The sequence below is a fragment of the Myxocyprinus asiaticus genome, chromosome 7 (assembly GCF_019703515.2).
Source record: "Myxocyprinus asiaticus isolate MX2 ecotype Aquarium Trade chromosome 7, UBuf_Myxa_2, whole genome shotgun sequence".
Lineage (NCBI taxonomy): Eukaryota > Metazoa > Chordata > Actinopteri > Cypriniformes > Catostomidae > Myxocyprinus > Myxocyprinus asiaticus.
In genome coordinates, this window is record NC_059350.1 from 10,138,990 (window position 1) to 10,155,434 (window position 16,445).

Consider the following 16,445-nt stretch of genomic DNA (forward strand, 5'->3'; position numbering starts at 1 on the left):
AGCAGACACTAATTCTAGATCAGGACTCTTAGTATTCTTCTACGGGTAAATCTCACAAAGCATTAACTTGGACATATTTCACTCCAAAATCAAATGAAAAAATTAAAACCATTTATAAATAAAACTAATTATATTTTGCATAAATAAAATTAAGCAATTCTTTTTTTCTTTTTTTTTTTTTTGCATTGGAAAATTTATTTTCTTCATGACAATTAAGCACAATTCTCCCCTATTATGCTCATTACCATAACATGTAAATAATCTAATTTTCGTCAAAGAAATCTTCCCATCAGGACACAATACATTTGCTGTATTATTTTAGTATAAATTAAGTACATTAAATGCATACTAATAATTTAACTTTACATTACAGTAATGAGAGATTTGTTCTGCATTCCAGTAATGATCCTTTTTTCTGCATTACAGTAATGAAAATGAGATTCATCCCTATATCCTAGTTGTCAGGAGCTATCTGTTTTGGAGCACATTTTAAATCAAAGTTCAACTACTGTAGTGTATATAAGCCATGGAAATTCAGTCAGTCATTTTCTCATTCTCAAAATCTCTATATTTTTATATATAAAAAAGGAGCCCCCTTGTTAGCCGCAGTGAATGTTTGTAATGACATACGTCACAAATTTAAAATCCTAAGGCTACATCAGTAACATGCCAAGATCAGACATATTCGTATACAGAAGTCGCTGCCAGTGAAACAGTGAAAACCAGCCACTGGAGTTAGTGTTAGCATTCCCAGCATGCACCGGGGCTAATAAGAGACAAGCAGCCACCACCAGGTGATGTTTAACATTCGCTCACCAAACCATGCAAATCTAAGCATTTAATATTGTTGTTGACAATTCGTTGCTGGAGCAGAGAACTGTGAAATTATACTATGCTTTTGATGAACAACAAATTTCAAATTGTGCTGATTCTTGAGCTGTATAAACAGACCATTCCTGTAAATATTTCGCAAATAAAAAGGAAACAGATGAAGAAAGCGAAGATCATTGAACTTCTGATTCCTCCTCGTGAAAACCTGTTCATGGGAGAGAATCAGTCAGCTTGGGTTAGTCAGTAAGGTCAGGCAATTCAGCCACACACACAGCTCAGACACACCTGCTGGACACAAACACAGGCACCAGCATTGCCATAATCCACATCTGTGCAGAAGACAAAGCAGTCTCTTCCAGAAAAAAAACAAAAAACAATTGTGGAAAGAACGGACAGAGAGCTGAGACAGAGCCGAGTGAAAAGGAAAAAGTTTGTCTGGCCTCAGACAAGCTCAAACCCAACAGTTACTGAACGCAGAACACCCTGTGAAGTGTTTTTGTGTTTCTTCACAATCGGGCCATGCAGTTATAGCCACATCATGCATAATGTCTGATCTCGTAGCAAAACAATTTAATCCTACATACAGGTCTTTCACACACTCTTAACACAGGCTCACTCGCTCGCTGCTGAGCAGAATAAAAGAATGGATGATGTGAAGAAATGAAGGAAAAAAGGAAGACCATTTGAGGATACAGAAAGAGTGAAAGCGCAAGGAAGAAGAGAGTGAGATTTCAGTATGTACAGTAAGTAAGAAGAATTTTTATGTCAGGCATTTGATGCAACTAGATTGTAATATTTTCGGAGGTGCTTAAAATACACAAAAACCACTACAACACTGCTAGGGTGTTCTGGGGGGTTCTTGGGGGGGGGGGGCGTAGAATGTTGCCCCGTTATCAAACCTTGTTCACTTTCTCACATTCAAATTTACTGCGATTGCGGAAGAACCAATGTGCGTGATTTCTTTTTCTCCGCCTTTTTCTCCTTATTTGGTGTCAGGTGCGCTCACTGTGCTGCGCTTAAGTAAACAATGATGTTCTCGCATGTGCACCAGATTCAAATGCATGAAAAGGAAGGTTTCAGTGAACACTTACATTTCGGTCTGTTCTTTACACAACGCTATCAAATGGCTTCGGTAGACTTGACATATAGTGCACAAGTGATATGGACAACATTTATGGAGCTTTTATGTTCTTTTTGAGCTTGACAGGCATAATAACGATCCTCTTATTCAAAAGCTTGGAACAAGGAGGATGAGTAAATTATGCCATATTTTGTTTTATGGTGAGCTTTTATACGGTATATTAACATTTATCTGGCAAGCACTATCAATTTTGTATTTATTCTATTACTGCACGTTCTAAACGTTTTTTGGAATGCCCAATTCCCACTACTTACTAGGTCCTCATGTTGGCACGGTTACTCATCTCAATCCAGGTGGCGGAGGACAAGTCTTAGTTGCCTCCGCTTCTGAGACAGTCAATCCGCGCATCTTATCACGTGGCTCGCTGTGCATGACACCGCAGAGACTCACAGCACGTGGAGGCTCATGCTATCTAGTCGTGACCACGAGCAGGTTACCATATGTTACCATATGTGACTCTACCCTTCCTAGCAACCGGGCCAATTTGGTTGCTTAGTTGACCTGGCTGGAGTCACTCAGCACACCCTAGATTCAATCTCACGACTCCAGGGGTGGAAGTCAGCGTCAATACCACCCCCCAATTACAGATGCAATTGTATGCAATTTATATTCACATTCAGCCATTTACTTTAATCCAAGAGTGAAAGTGTCCAATATCAAGGTGGTTACTGAGATTAAGTGAGCAGTATTCGGCTGGTCATGTGATCCTAACATGGCTGCCCCCATGTGCGGACCCTCTCCATGTAGAATAAAATAGCTTTTATAAGGTTACTGATATGACTGGAGTCTTCATCTCATGTGATTGCTCATGATTTTATACCTATGTTTCAAAATGACTATTAATTTCTTTAGGAGTAAAACTTTTTTATTATGCAGCAAATTATTGAAGTTGAAAAAATACATTTAGTTTTCATTGTATTTTATTTATTTTTTTAAATAAAACTTTTTCGGAGACATGAAGCTGAAACAAGAAATTTTTTTCTTCAATAATTTCCAGTAGGGGAAAAAAATAGGACAATCATTCAAAATTCAGTTAACGTGAGTGAAGAATGTTAATGTGAGTTAATAATGTGCTTTTTCTTTTAGTGTTTTAGTTATTTTGAAAAAATGTCAAGACATAGATAATAAAGTTATTATTTAAATTTCTTTCAAAGGTGTGTATAAGTGATTTGAAACAAGGTAGCATAAAAAAGTAGAACCACAAAACTATCTGTATCAGTATTGGCAGATGTTGTTCTAAGTAATCAGATATTGTATCGGCACACACATTTTGTGTCAGTGTATCCCTATTTTTAATGTAAATGAAAGAGTAAGAGTAATTAAAGAATGCTGTGTGAATGAAAGGTGGTAGAATAATTAAAAAGGGAGGAAGGAGCCTGAGAAAGATGAGAGGACAAAAGAAAGATGTAACCTGCAAGGTGAAGAGAGAGTGAGAGAGTGTGAGAGAGAGAGAGAGAGAGGATGATGCAGCGTAGATGTAGTGATGATGGTACCTGCGCGCTGGGAGGGGGCTGGAGCTGGACTGAGCTGGATCACGATGACTAGATACAGAGGAGAGAAAATACACACACACACTCATTACTATCATATCCCACACACACCTACAGGAATCACTGCTTCCTTCTTCACATTCAAACAGTATGTGCATTTTGACATGCACACAAACATGATCCCCTTCAGCGTGGTCATCATCTTAGAATCTCAGCTACTCAACACGCGGTCCTCCGTTATTATTCCATTATCAAAAATAGATTTATCAACAGGCAATTAAATGTACATGAATTGTGGTGTCAATTTTCAAGAGTATTTATGTTATTTCTCTGTATTGCTGAATCATAGCACAGTTAGAGAGGAAAATAAACTGTAAAAGGATGTTACAAATGAAATAAACAACAAGGAATATCGGAGCACAGCTGATGTTGCATGAGATCAGCGGTCAGTTCGCGTGCGCATTCATAGAAACAGTATGTGCACGCACGCATGGTCTGTCAATTAAACATGTTTGAATAGCTTAACTGAGATTAATGTTCATCATGATAACAGTCATAATAGGAAAAAAAAATATGTTTATCCTGCAATAATGCAAATGCTTACGGAAATGCTTACTAGTGATCTGCGTTACTTCACCGCAAAAAGCCACATAGAGTGAACAAACCTTTATGAATTCCCACTGGAGCAGTTTTGGAGTTAATATTGTACAGTATATCTCTCTCTTGTTTTCCAACGGATCTCTGGTGTTTTTGATGTTGAACACGTTTGGTGTTTATTATTTGACAGTGTCTTTGACAGTGACAACAGAACTGGTCAAATATGTTTTCTATTTTGCCATGAATCTGGTAGAAAGTGGCTCTTTGAAAATTAAAACCAAACCATGAGAAAACTGGGTTACACCCCTAATTTAAATAATAAAGTAATAATTACTATGAAATTAATAACTCTTACTATAAAAATATATTACAGCTGTAAGAGTTAACATGTTACGCATGCAATTATAAAAGTTTAACCTATTAATTTTATTTAATCGTGATTAACGAATTTCCATTAATACAGCATAAACCAGCATAAACACTTGTTGGTAGGGCAGAACTCTTGTAATGTGTCCACCCATCAAGTGATGGAGAAAGGAGTTTTTAATGCTATTTGATGTACAAAATAAAGCCCAAATGGGACTTCAAGTACTTTTCAGCCTATGGAATGTGCATTTTAATTACCACAGAAGCACACCAAGTCTTTATCACCAAAATGCAGAATGAGATGTTTTTGTCTCCAAGCGCTTTTCATGTGGAGTTCAAAGCAACGGTTGACATTGACACCCTGACATGAATCATGAACACAGCATCACATTGCTGTAGGAAAGCTGATAGCCACAGTCTGCCTGCTGATAAATATTGTGGAGGATGAGAGTTTAAGAGATTTAATGCCTATTGCAATGAATATGCAACCTATGTGGGGGACTAGTTCTTTCAATTAGTCAAACTCCCAATTAGACTTCGGGAAACTTTTAATGTTACCCGAATTGGTGCTATTTTATTGCATTTCTATCTTTATACGGTGGAAGGCTTTGTTTGGAAGATGTTAATAAAGAATTCTATTGTTACATACTGTTTTGCTTTCTTTCCTAAGATGGAAATAAATGCATTTTGACAGGAAAAAGAATATATAGTGTCAAACTTCAGCACTTTCAAAATCGGTGATTAATCACGATTAACTATAAAAGAATTACATATACATATATATATATATATATATACACACACTACCATTCAAAAGTTTAGGGTCACTTACTCATTCTTTATTATAATTTTTTCCTTCACATTTTAGAATAATAGTAAAGTCATCACAACTATGGAATAACATAAATGGAACTATGGGAATTATGTTGTGACTAAAAAAAAAAATCACAATTAAATCAAAACTATGTTATATTTTAGCATCTTCAAAGTGGCCACAATTTGCCTAGATTTTGCAGACATGAACTCTTGACATTTTCTCAACCAACTTCTTGAAGTATCACCCTGGGATGCTATTGAAGGAGTTCCCATCAATGATGGGCACTTAGTGGCTGCTTTTCTTAATTATTTGGTCCAAGTCACCCATTTCAAAAACTTTTTTTTTTTTTTAAATAAAACTTTAGTTTTGTAATTAAATAAATTAATATGTTGGCACAATTATATTTGTCTATAAAACTAATTTCAAACATTGAAGCATATGCCTTCGGATCAAAAGGTTTTTAAGATCATGAGAAACTTTTCAGGCAAGTGACCCCAATCTTTTGAATGGTAGTGTATTTCCTCGTGCGACCCTGCCTCCACATGCGTGGACGTTGTATTTTGGCTTCGCTATACACAATGCATAACTTGAATAAAAACTGACTGAATACTGTTCACAAGATTCTAGACTGTCATTTTAAGGGTTAACTACTACTGCACCGAGTCACGTGACAGCATGCTGTTGATTTCCTTGAAGCACTCTTACAGACGCAGCGCCAACATATGTGCCTCTGGTAAGAAACACATTTAAGTTTTTTTTTTTTTTATTGAAACCTATTTGATTGTAAAGAGTAGCATCTCTAGTTTCATTTGATATGCCGCTTTAAAAATCTGTAAATTTTTCGCACGTCAGTGCGCTGATAAACATGATGTCTACATATGGACACTGGCACTGCATTTTCTCAAAAGTAGAAAAAAACATGTTAGTTAATTTAAATAACTTTAAACTAATACATCTGTGGGTCATTCAGCTTCATTTTAATATACGTTTTTGTAATGTTTAATTTTGTTATCTCTGCAATACGATTCCATTCATTAACATTAGTAAATGCATTCCTATATATTTACTGTGCATTTTCAGATTGAAAATAAATGGGTTCATCCAAAAGCTGAACATTTTTTGCTTTTTCATATGTAGTATGAAAATAAGGTGCATTATGAACTGTACTGAGACCAGTGCAGATAGACAGCACACTGGAGGTTAAGTCATTCACTAAATAGGGAGCAAGGGAGCATCCTATTGCTTTCTATACAACTAAGAGCATTCAATCCTAAAATCGGACCAAAAGTTCAGTTTCAGGCAGCAGATGATGTCTGGACCATTCAACATGTTTGGTAGACATGGGACAATGATAATCAGTACATAGATTCAGAATTTTAAAATGCAACCTTTTATTTTAACATGGTTGGCAGTGACTGGATGATGCTGGACATTACTTTGAATTAAGATTTTACTCAGCTTTATAGAAAATCAGCTGCAATGTCTGTAACGTTTCAAATACATGAATAACCAACACTCCTGGAAGCATAATAAAAAATGTATGAAAAAAAAATCTGACTTTCTATAACTTAGTGTTATTTAAAATTTCACAATGTGGTCTCGCTGTCCACAAATGTGCACACTAATTTTTATTTGCTCTAGTTTTTTTGCTTGTTTATTAGGTGCTATTAGTTACAAATCAAAAAGAGAAATGGAAAATGCACACAGCAGTCATGCGGGGGTCTCAGGAGGATATACACTGGCAACCAAAAGTTTGGAATAATGTACAGATTTTGCTCTTATGGAAAGAAATTGGTACTTTTATTCACCAAAGTGGCATTCAACTGATCACAATGTATAGTCAGGACATTAATAATGTGAAAAATTACTATTACAATTTGAAACAAAATTTCAGAACTTCTTAAACTGGCAAAAACGAAACAGCTTTCTACAGAAACTCGTCAGTCAATCATTGTTTTGAAGAATGAAGGCTATAAAATACTTGAAATTGCCAATAAATAAATAAATAAATAAATAAATAAATAAATAAATAAAAAACCCTGAAGATTTCATACAAAGATGTATACTATAGTCTTCAAAGACAAAGGACAACTGGCTCTAACAAGGACAGAAAGAGATGTGGAAGGCCAGATGTACAACTAAACAAGAGGATAAGTACATCAGAGTCTCTAGTTTGAGAAATAGATGCCTCACATGTCCTCAGCTGACAGCTTCATTGAATTCTACCCGCTCAACACAAGTTTCATGTACAACAGTAAAGAGAAGACTCAGGTGTGCAGGCCTTATGGGAAGAATGGCAGAGAAAATGCCATTTTTGAAACAGAAAAACAAAAAGAAATGTTAGAGTGGACAAAGAAACACAGACATTGGACAACAGATAACTGGAAAAGAGTGTTATGGATCTTGAGCTTTTGTGGGATCAGCTAGACTGTAAGGTCCGTGTGAAGTGCCCGACAAGACAGCCACATCAATGGCAAGTGCTACAGGAAGCGTGGGGTGAACAAGTAATTGTTTTAAAACAAAATTAAGGTCATCAATCTGCAATGGCACTTAAGTTTTAAAATATAAGTTTAGCGTTGTAAGCAAAAATGTATATCTATGCAAAAAATGCAATTCAAAATAAGCTGTCTCAAAAGCTAATAGAGGAGATTATTTCATTACACAAGAAAGGTCATGGCTAAAAGTACATTTCCAAGACACTTCAATTTCCAATAGACGAAGTTGGCAGTACAGTTCATACATTTTTTAAATATGGTACAATAGCAACCTTCTTGGGGTGTGGAAGAAAGCAAAACTTCACCAAGGGAAATGTTGACTTGAATATTCAAGAAGTAATTAGGAAAGATCTGTGGAGTCCTGGAAGAAGGTTTTATAGACGTATGACACTAAACTGAAAATGATTTTTAGACCCATGGGTCAGCAGTACATCTGGAGTAAGATGACAAGGTGATGACAAGTATGACACTATCCCCACAGTCAAGCATGGAGGTGGGTCAGTCCTGTTATGGGGGTGTTTTGCGGCTGCAGGAAACGGCTCTCCTGACTATGTGACTGACACCATGGATTCTCTCAGGTATCAGGCCATTTTGGCATGAAAAATGTGATGCCTTCAGTGTGTAAATTGAAGCTCGGTGATCACTGAACTTTCCAGCAAGACAATAATACCAAGGATACATCCAAGTTGTCCAAAATCTGGTTCAGGGATAGGTCGTGGAATGTCGTTAAATGGCCCTTTCAGTCCATCATTAAAATCCCATTGCAAACCTTTGTTGGGATTTCAAGGAAGCAGTGGCAGCACAGAAACCAAAGAATGTCAATGAGCTGGAAGCTTTTCCTCATGAGAAATGTGTACAAATTCTAATAGAGAGGTGTCCGAAGCCTGAGAACACTTACCTGAAACATTTATTTGCTGTTATTAAGGATAAAGGAGGCTCCACAAATGATTGACTTTGGGGGTTGAATATTTTTTACATGACATTTGTGGAGAGAATTAGTTATTTTTTATTTTAAAATTTGGGTAAATTGAACTCTTTGTTCTCAAAAATCACTCAAATGTGTATTAAAAACTTACTTTGACTGTTTACTGAGGTTTTAGTTGATGTGTTTTAATTCACATCACCAGAACGTATTGCTGGTCAGGGGGGTTAAATAATTTTGACTGTACACACTGATCAGCCACAACATTAAAACCACTGACAGGTGAAGTGTTGGAAAGTAAAATAAACAACGTCCGTCTTTTACTCTCTGTGACAACGAGCTTATAGCTAATTAGCTAATCACGTAGCTACTTTCATTGTTGTCAGCTGAGTGGAAGCTAATGAGTAAACATGTATTCACCAAACTGTTGTATGTCACTGATACGCGTGGGAAGCGAAGGCTAGCCCGTCTGGACTGATCCCACAGAAGAGCTACAGCAGCACAAATTGCTGAAAAACTTAATGCTGGCCATGATAGAAAGGTGTCAGAACACACAGTGCATCGCAGCTTGCTGTGTTTGGGGCTGCATAGCCACAGACCGGTCTGAGTGCCCATGCTGACCCCTGTCCTCCCCTGAAAGCACGTGCACCTAATGGGCACGTGAGCGTCAGAACTGGACCATGGATCAATGGAAGAAGGTGGACTGGTCTGATGAATCACGTTTTCTTTTAGATCATGTGGATGGCTGGGTGCGTGTGCATCGTATACCTGAGGAAGAGATGGCAGCAGGATGCACTATGGGAAGACGACAGGCCGGTGGAGGCAGTGTGATGCTCTAGGCAATGTTCTGCTGGGAAACCTTGGGTCCTGGCATTCATGTGGATGTTACTTTGGCACGTACAATCTACCTAAAGATTGCTGCAGACCACATACACCCCTTCATGGCAATGGTATTTCCTGATGGCAGTGGCCTCTTTCAGCAGGATAATGCACCCTGCCACACTGCAAAAATTGTTCAGGAATGGCTTGAGGAACATGGCAAAGAGTTCAAGGTGTTGACTTGGCCTCCAAATTCCCCAGATCTCAATCTGATTGAGCATCTATGGGATGTGCTGGACCAACAACTCCGATCCATGGAGGCCCCACGAGGGGGACCTACACGATATTAGGAAGGTGGTTTTAATGTTGTGGCCGATCAGTGTATACAAATATATATAAGAATCAAGGCAACAGGGATCCAACTTTGCGGCCTCTGAGCTTTTTAAAGTTAAGTAGCCCTGCACTACTGTTTGAAATTATAGATTAAGACAGTTTTTACTCCTACTACACCATCAGAATTACAGTATAGGAACGTCCAGTACAAAAGCCAACACACACATCCAGCTGATGACAGGTTGAAAAAAAAGACACTAATTAATTCACTCATTCACACAATCTCATATATACTTCAACAAATAATTGAATCTAATGACTCTAATGAATCCAAGGCAAATTCGCAGATCGCTTTCACTTATAGGCTAAACTAATTTCACTACTACTGCTTTTTTTTTTTAGTCTTTCCTGACCATGGACCAGGATGGACAACTGGAAATCAATTTACACCCTTTAGTCTACTAGATAAAACATCTCTGCCCATAAACATAAAAAAGCAAGATCTGGATTATAATAAAGTTCACATATGCAAGCAATTTTGTTTTCATAATGTGATACATTTCAGAGGCAAACATGATATTCCATGAGGAAAAACCAGAAACTTGTTAATTTTGTTTTTCTGGTGTCTTAAAATATAAATCGGTTTCAATAAATAATAATAATTAAAAAAAAAGTGTACTTATGATTAGGGGGAAATGAATAGGTGTTGGGCCATAAACAAAAAAAAATAAAATAAAAAATAATAAAAAAAATTAAAAAAAAAAAACAGGCCATCACAAGACCGAAATTGACAATTAGTAAACAGTAGGTTACAGTGCCGGGATTCTTTCCAAACTTGGTTTTTAGTAGGCATCACTGATATTCAAGATTATTAATCTAGAAGATCAGTTATGTCAATTAATAACACATTGACAATGTATAGGCTAACACTGGCAAATCAAGACTATCTGACAAGTCTGTCTTCTTATATATATATATATATATATATATATAAAGGGTTGTTACCAATTTAATAACGGAAGAAAATATGCATTTCACCTTAAAACAGACAATGACACTCCATGAGACCCAATGAGCAAACAAACCAGCAATTTCACAACACCACAAGACTGCCATGACTGTGACTATTTTAATTTACAACACAAAACAATTAGCAACAACATCTCCAGATGATGGTATTTCCACACCATGCCTGATATTGTGTGAAAACAGACAGATATACAGACAGACAGATACACAAACAGCTTTACAGACAGACAGACAGACAGACAGACAGACAGACAGATATGCGAGAGAGACACACATACAGACTGATCTGTGAGTATAAGGGCCTGCTAAACACTGCTAGCCACCAGGCTAACGCTAGTGAGCTGACTGCCAGATTTTTAGATTATTTATTTATTTTCAATACTAAGCCTATGGATAATTTAAAACAGTCTGTAGGTCAACCCCTGATAAACAGACTCATCCGGACCTTCAATATAGAATCATTAGAGTGTACGTGAGTGAAGTGTCAGAATTTGATCGGTTTGTTTGTTTATATCATGTAGCCTGTGTTTCATCCCTCCGTCATCATCTCACCACTATCATTCCTTCATCCTCACACAAACTCACTTGGCCTCGGACGCGACCGCTGCGGGCTCATGTCGATGTTCAGGTCGATGCGTTTGCGGGCTTCTTTATTTTCCTGCTTGAGTTTCTCCTCGATTCGTGAGAGTCTCTGCTCCAGCGACATCTTGAAAACTTCAGCAGCACCATCGAACGCCGCCACTTACTGCGCTCTAGCGGCCACAGGGGGAGAAACAGCGCCTAACACTGACCCCTAGCGGCCGCTGAGGGAAAAACAGCTTCACCTCTAGGGGCTGTCACCAAGTATCCCTGGCTGCAGCTTGCGGAACGGGGCGGGGCAACACATTGGGGCGTGACTACACGTGTCGCCCCGCCCATAACTTCCTCTCATTGGCTCGGTCATCTTTTATTGGTGTACATGATAGCAGATACGTTTTAAAATAGTGTAGCCCTATCATTTTTATTATAGTGCTTTGGCTCATAAGTGGTATGAAATTATGTTGTACCTCACGGTTCATTGCAAACAGATGTGTCAGGAGTCTGACTGAGCAGCCTTTTGTTGTTCAGTCGTGTTGAAAGCAGAGGGCAAAATTACCAATCCTACTATGGCAAAGATTCAACTCTAATGCAGTCGTAGTCAGTGTTTAAAAAATTTAGGCAAGATCATGACAGTCTGCTGTCAGTAAAATATGTAAATTTTTTAATATCACCATAGAATGAAAATGAAAAAAGTGTATCAGTGTTGTTGTTATATTGCTTTATGTACGCCGTCTGCATCTGCTCGATCTATTGATTATTCTGCATTTTAGGAATTTAGTGATTTTAATTTATGCCATCAACAACATTCATCAAACTGATGAACTGATGAAAATTGTTATGCCATTCTTGAGATAGTTGCGGTGCGTTCACTTGTATTCTACATTGATTCATATTCATTTCTTTGAAGGACTGTCTCTCCTCCTCGCTCCAAATATGTGTGCTCCATTATCTCGTCAGCCTAAAAATTACTTTCTAATTGACATGCACACAGAAACCAGCGCCAGTCAATAAATAGTCAGTTACAGTGGAAAATAAGGAATATTGCATGAGGCATACAGGCTTAAACTGTACTGACGTACCGGTGCATGAGCACCAAACACAAAAAACACATATGCATGCTTTCCAATTGGCATTTGTTTAAGAGCATTTTCACGTCAGTTTAAGCCTTTATAAATCCTGATTTGTTCCTCACTTTTAACGCAAGATAAAATCCATGGAATTTAGGATTGAATATCATATACAAATATGCACTATAATCAAATGGTTTGGCTCAACTATTCAATATCTCTCAAACAATGATAACCAGTGTTGCCAGCTATTTCTCATGGGAAGTCGCCAAAGGCTTGCTGAAATGTCGCTAAAAGTAGCTTAATCACGTGATGACGTCATTTATTACGTAAGTAAATTTTACATATGTAAATAAATTGACGTAAAGAGCTACGGCAATTTTTTAAAGGTGTAGAACTATGTTTTTTTTATTTATTATTTTTTTATGCTTTAACAATTGGTATTTAACGACTAATTATTTAGCTATTACTAATTGTACTTGTCAAACATTCAGACAGTCGGAATTACCATTTATTTTTTATTTATTTTGTTTTATAATTAAACTGCATTACTGAACCAAAACTATATGCCTTATAATGCCTCACGTGGAGCTGTTTTGTAGATAATATACATATATATATATATATATATATATATATATATATATATATATATATATATATATATATATATATATATATATACACATATATATTAACATATCTGTTGTGTGATGCTGAACCATCAGTGTGTATTACTTGTGCCAGTGTTAGTGTGTCACAATGACTTTTTGACTGGGACACCTCATCTGTTCATTTAACTTATCTCTACCCTTTATTAAAGATCAGGGGTTCATATCCATTCCATTCTCTCTCTTTCTCGCATTGTTAGAAAATTTCTCAATGCTCTTCTATCGCTGTAAGCTGACTTTTCTTTTCTAAACGGAGTGCATGCATGTGAATTGCGGTTGAGATTGCTGCAACAAATACCAACAACATGTAAGCTCATCAGTCATTCGATTTATAGAACACCTGTATGCACATAAATTCAACTCATGATGGCATGCAAGTCAGTCATATTACTTGAAACACAGGGGGACGCTAGAACACAGAGAAAAATGAGACATCATTCACGATAGAGCTGATGTTTTTTTATGTAGACAGATGTGGTAGAATGTCGCTAAAGCAGACTACAAAAGTTGCTAAAATTGTCGCTAGATGGCTCTTTTACTCGCTAAGGGGGTCAAAAAGTTGCTAAACCTAGCGACAAAATCGCTAAGTTGGCAAAACTGATGATAACACACCAGCAACGACAACCGCATCTGACTATGAGACTATGTTATGGGCGGAGCGACACGTGTAGATCTGCACCACATGTAGCCCCGCCTCATTCTGCAGGCTGCAGCCAGGTCCTACTCGCTGTCACTGCACCCTAGTGGCCACTGAAGGAAAAACAGCGCCACTCACTGCCCTCTAGCGGCCGTTGAGGGAAAAACAGCACCTGCCATTTCCCACTAGTGGCCACTGAAGGAAAAACAGCACCACTCACTGCCCTCTAGCAGCCGTTGAGGGAAAAACAGCACCTGCCATTTCCCACTAGTAGCCACTGAAGGAAAAACAGCGCCACTCACTGCCCTCTAGCGGCCGTTGAGGGAAAAACAGCACCTGCCATTTCCCACTAGTGGCCACTGAAGGAAAAACAGCACCACTCACTGCCCTCTAGCGGCCGTTGAGGGAAAAACAGCACCTGTCATTTCCCACTAGTGGCCACTGAAGGAAAAACAGCACCACTCACTGCCCTCTAGCGGCCGTTGAGGGAAAACAGCACCTGTCATTTCCCACTAGTAGCCACTGAAGGAAAAACAGCACCACTCACTGCCCTCTAGCGGCCGTTGAGGGAAAAACAGCACCTGTCATTTCCCACTAGTGGCCACTGAAGGAAAAAGAGCACCACTCACTGCCCTCTAGCGGCCATTGAGGGAAAACAGCACCTGTCATTTCCCCCTAGTGGCCACTGAAGGAAAATAAAGCACCTGTCATTTCCCACTAGTGGCCACTGAAGGAAAATAAAGCACCTGTCATTTCCCACTAGTGGCCACTGAAGGAAAATAAAGCACCTGTCATTTCCCACTAGTGGCCACTGAAGGAAAAACAGAACCATTCACTGCCCTCTAGTGGCCATTGAGGGCAAAACTGCACCTGTCATTTCCCACTAGTGGCCACTGAAGGAAAAACAGTGCCACCCACTGCCCTCTAGCAGCCATTGAGGGAAAAACTGCACCTGTCATTTCCCACTAGTAGCCACTGAAGGAAAAACAGCGCCACTCACTGCTCTCTAGCGACCATTGAGGGAAAAACAGCACCTGTCATTTCTCACTAGTGGCCACTGAAGGAAAAACAGCGCCACTCACTGCCCTCTAACGGTCATTGAGGGAAAAACAGCACCTGTCATTTTCCACTAGTGGCCACTGAAGGAAAAACAGTGCCTGTCATTTCCCACTAGTGGCCACTGAAGGAACAACAGCGCCACTCACTGCCCTCTAGCGGCCATTGAGGGAAAAACAGCACCTGTCATTTCCCACAGGTGGCCACTGAAGGAAAAACAGCGCCACTCACTGCCCTCTAACGGTCATTGAGGGAAAAACAGCACCTGTCATTTTCCACTAGTGGCTACTGAATGAAAAACAGCGCCACTCACTGCCCTCTAGCCGCCGTTGAAGGGAAAAAAGCACCTGTCATTTCCCCCTAGTTGCCACTGAAGGAAAAAAAGCACCTGTCATTTCCCCCTAGTTGCCACTGAAGGAAAAACAGCGCCACTCACTGCCCTCTAGCGGCCATTGAGGGAAAAACAGCACCTGTCATTTCCCCTTAGTGGCCACTGAAGGAAAAACAGCGCCACTCACTGCCCTCTAGCGGCCGTTGAGGGAAAAACAGCACCTGTCATTTCCCACAGGTGGCCACTGAAGGAAAAACAGCGCCACTCACTGCCCTCTAGCGGCCATTGAGGGAAAAACAGCACCTGTCATTTCCCACAGGTGGCCACTGAAGGAAAAATAGCGCCACTCACTGCCCTCTAGTGGCCGCTGAAAGAAAAACAGTACCTGTCCACTATAGAATGTTTGTACTATTTTATTTTATCTTGTTTTAAAGTGTATATTTCAGGGATGTAAACTCATGAGCGGTGAAATAGGTGACAAAAAAAGTCATAGCAGGTGTTCAAGATTTATGTTGATTTTTTATTTTTTTTTTAAAGCTATTATTTCAAGTGTTTAAGCTTAACGTAACCCTTTCAAGTGATTTTAATAAGAAAAATATAGAACATTTTACTGAACAGTTTGGGCAAATTAGCTTCAGACAAGGTTACTTTAGCTGAAAGCTGAGTAGTTTGCATCCCTGATACTATTAGGTTTATATTAATTATTGGTACTTGCCATAACCATTGCTGCATTATGTACTATGCCATTCTAAAAACGACTATTGTTTGAAAAACAATTACGATAATAAAGCACCGTAAATTTGAAATGATCTGACCTCTAGAGGCTACTGTGGGGAAAACAGTACCACTTTCTCACTTACTGCCCCACAGCGGCCGTTACGAGAAAAAGAGCCACTTACTGACTTCTAGTGGCCGCTAAGGAGAAATACATCTGGAAACACTGCCACACACAGCGCTCTAGCGGGAAAACAAGAGCCACTTATCGCCTCCGTGCCCAAGGGCGGGAAAATCAGCATCACATGGTCGATCATGCGGTTTATCTGTATATTTGAGGACTTATGGTGGAAAGTTGAAAGTTTTATGCACACTTTTGAGACATATCTTATAAATAGCCTACTTCTAAAGGCTGTTTTCTTTAGATAATTAACCTCTGTTTCCAAGTTCTTAAGTTTTAATTGCTTATCCATGCATAAATGTTCAAAGCTGAAGTCCATGAACAATTCAAGATGGTCTTCGAAATCTAACCTACAAAGCAAACACGTGG

The 16,445-nt window shown here is 38.7% G+C and overlaps 1 protein-coding gene across 2 annotated transcripts in view; it reads right to left on the bottom strand.

Moving 5' to 3' along the window:
* map2k7 (mitogen-activated protein kinase kinase 7) overlaps positions 1 to 11,585 on the bottom strand; it is a 34,285-nt gene extending 22,700 nt beyond the window's left edge. Inside the window, exons 1-2 of one of the 2 annotated variants that reach the window (XM_051702424.1) lie at positions 11,426 to 11,585; positions 3,466 to 3,513 (exon numbers count right to left, since the gene is read on the bottom strand). In XM_051702424.1, coding sequence (XP_051558384.1) covers positions 3,466 to 3,513; positions 11,426 to 11,546 — 169 coding nt within the window. In that variant the 5' untranslated portion in view covers positions 11,547 to 11,585. The remainder of the gene's footprint in view (positions 1 to 3,465; positions 3,514 to 11,425) is intronic. The other variant, XM_051702425.1, reaches the window with a different exon arrangement.
* Positions 11,586 to 16,445: the final 4,860 nt, after the last annotated feature.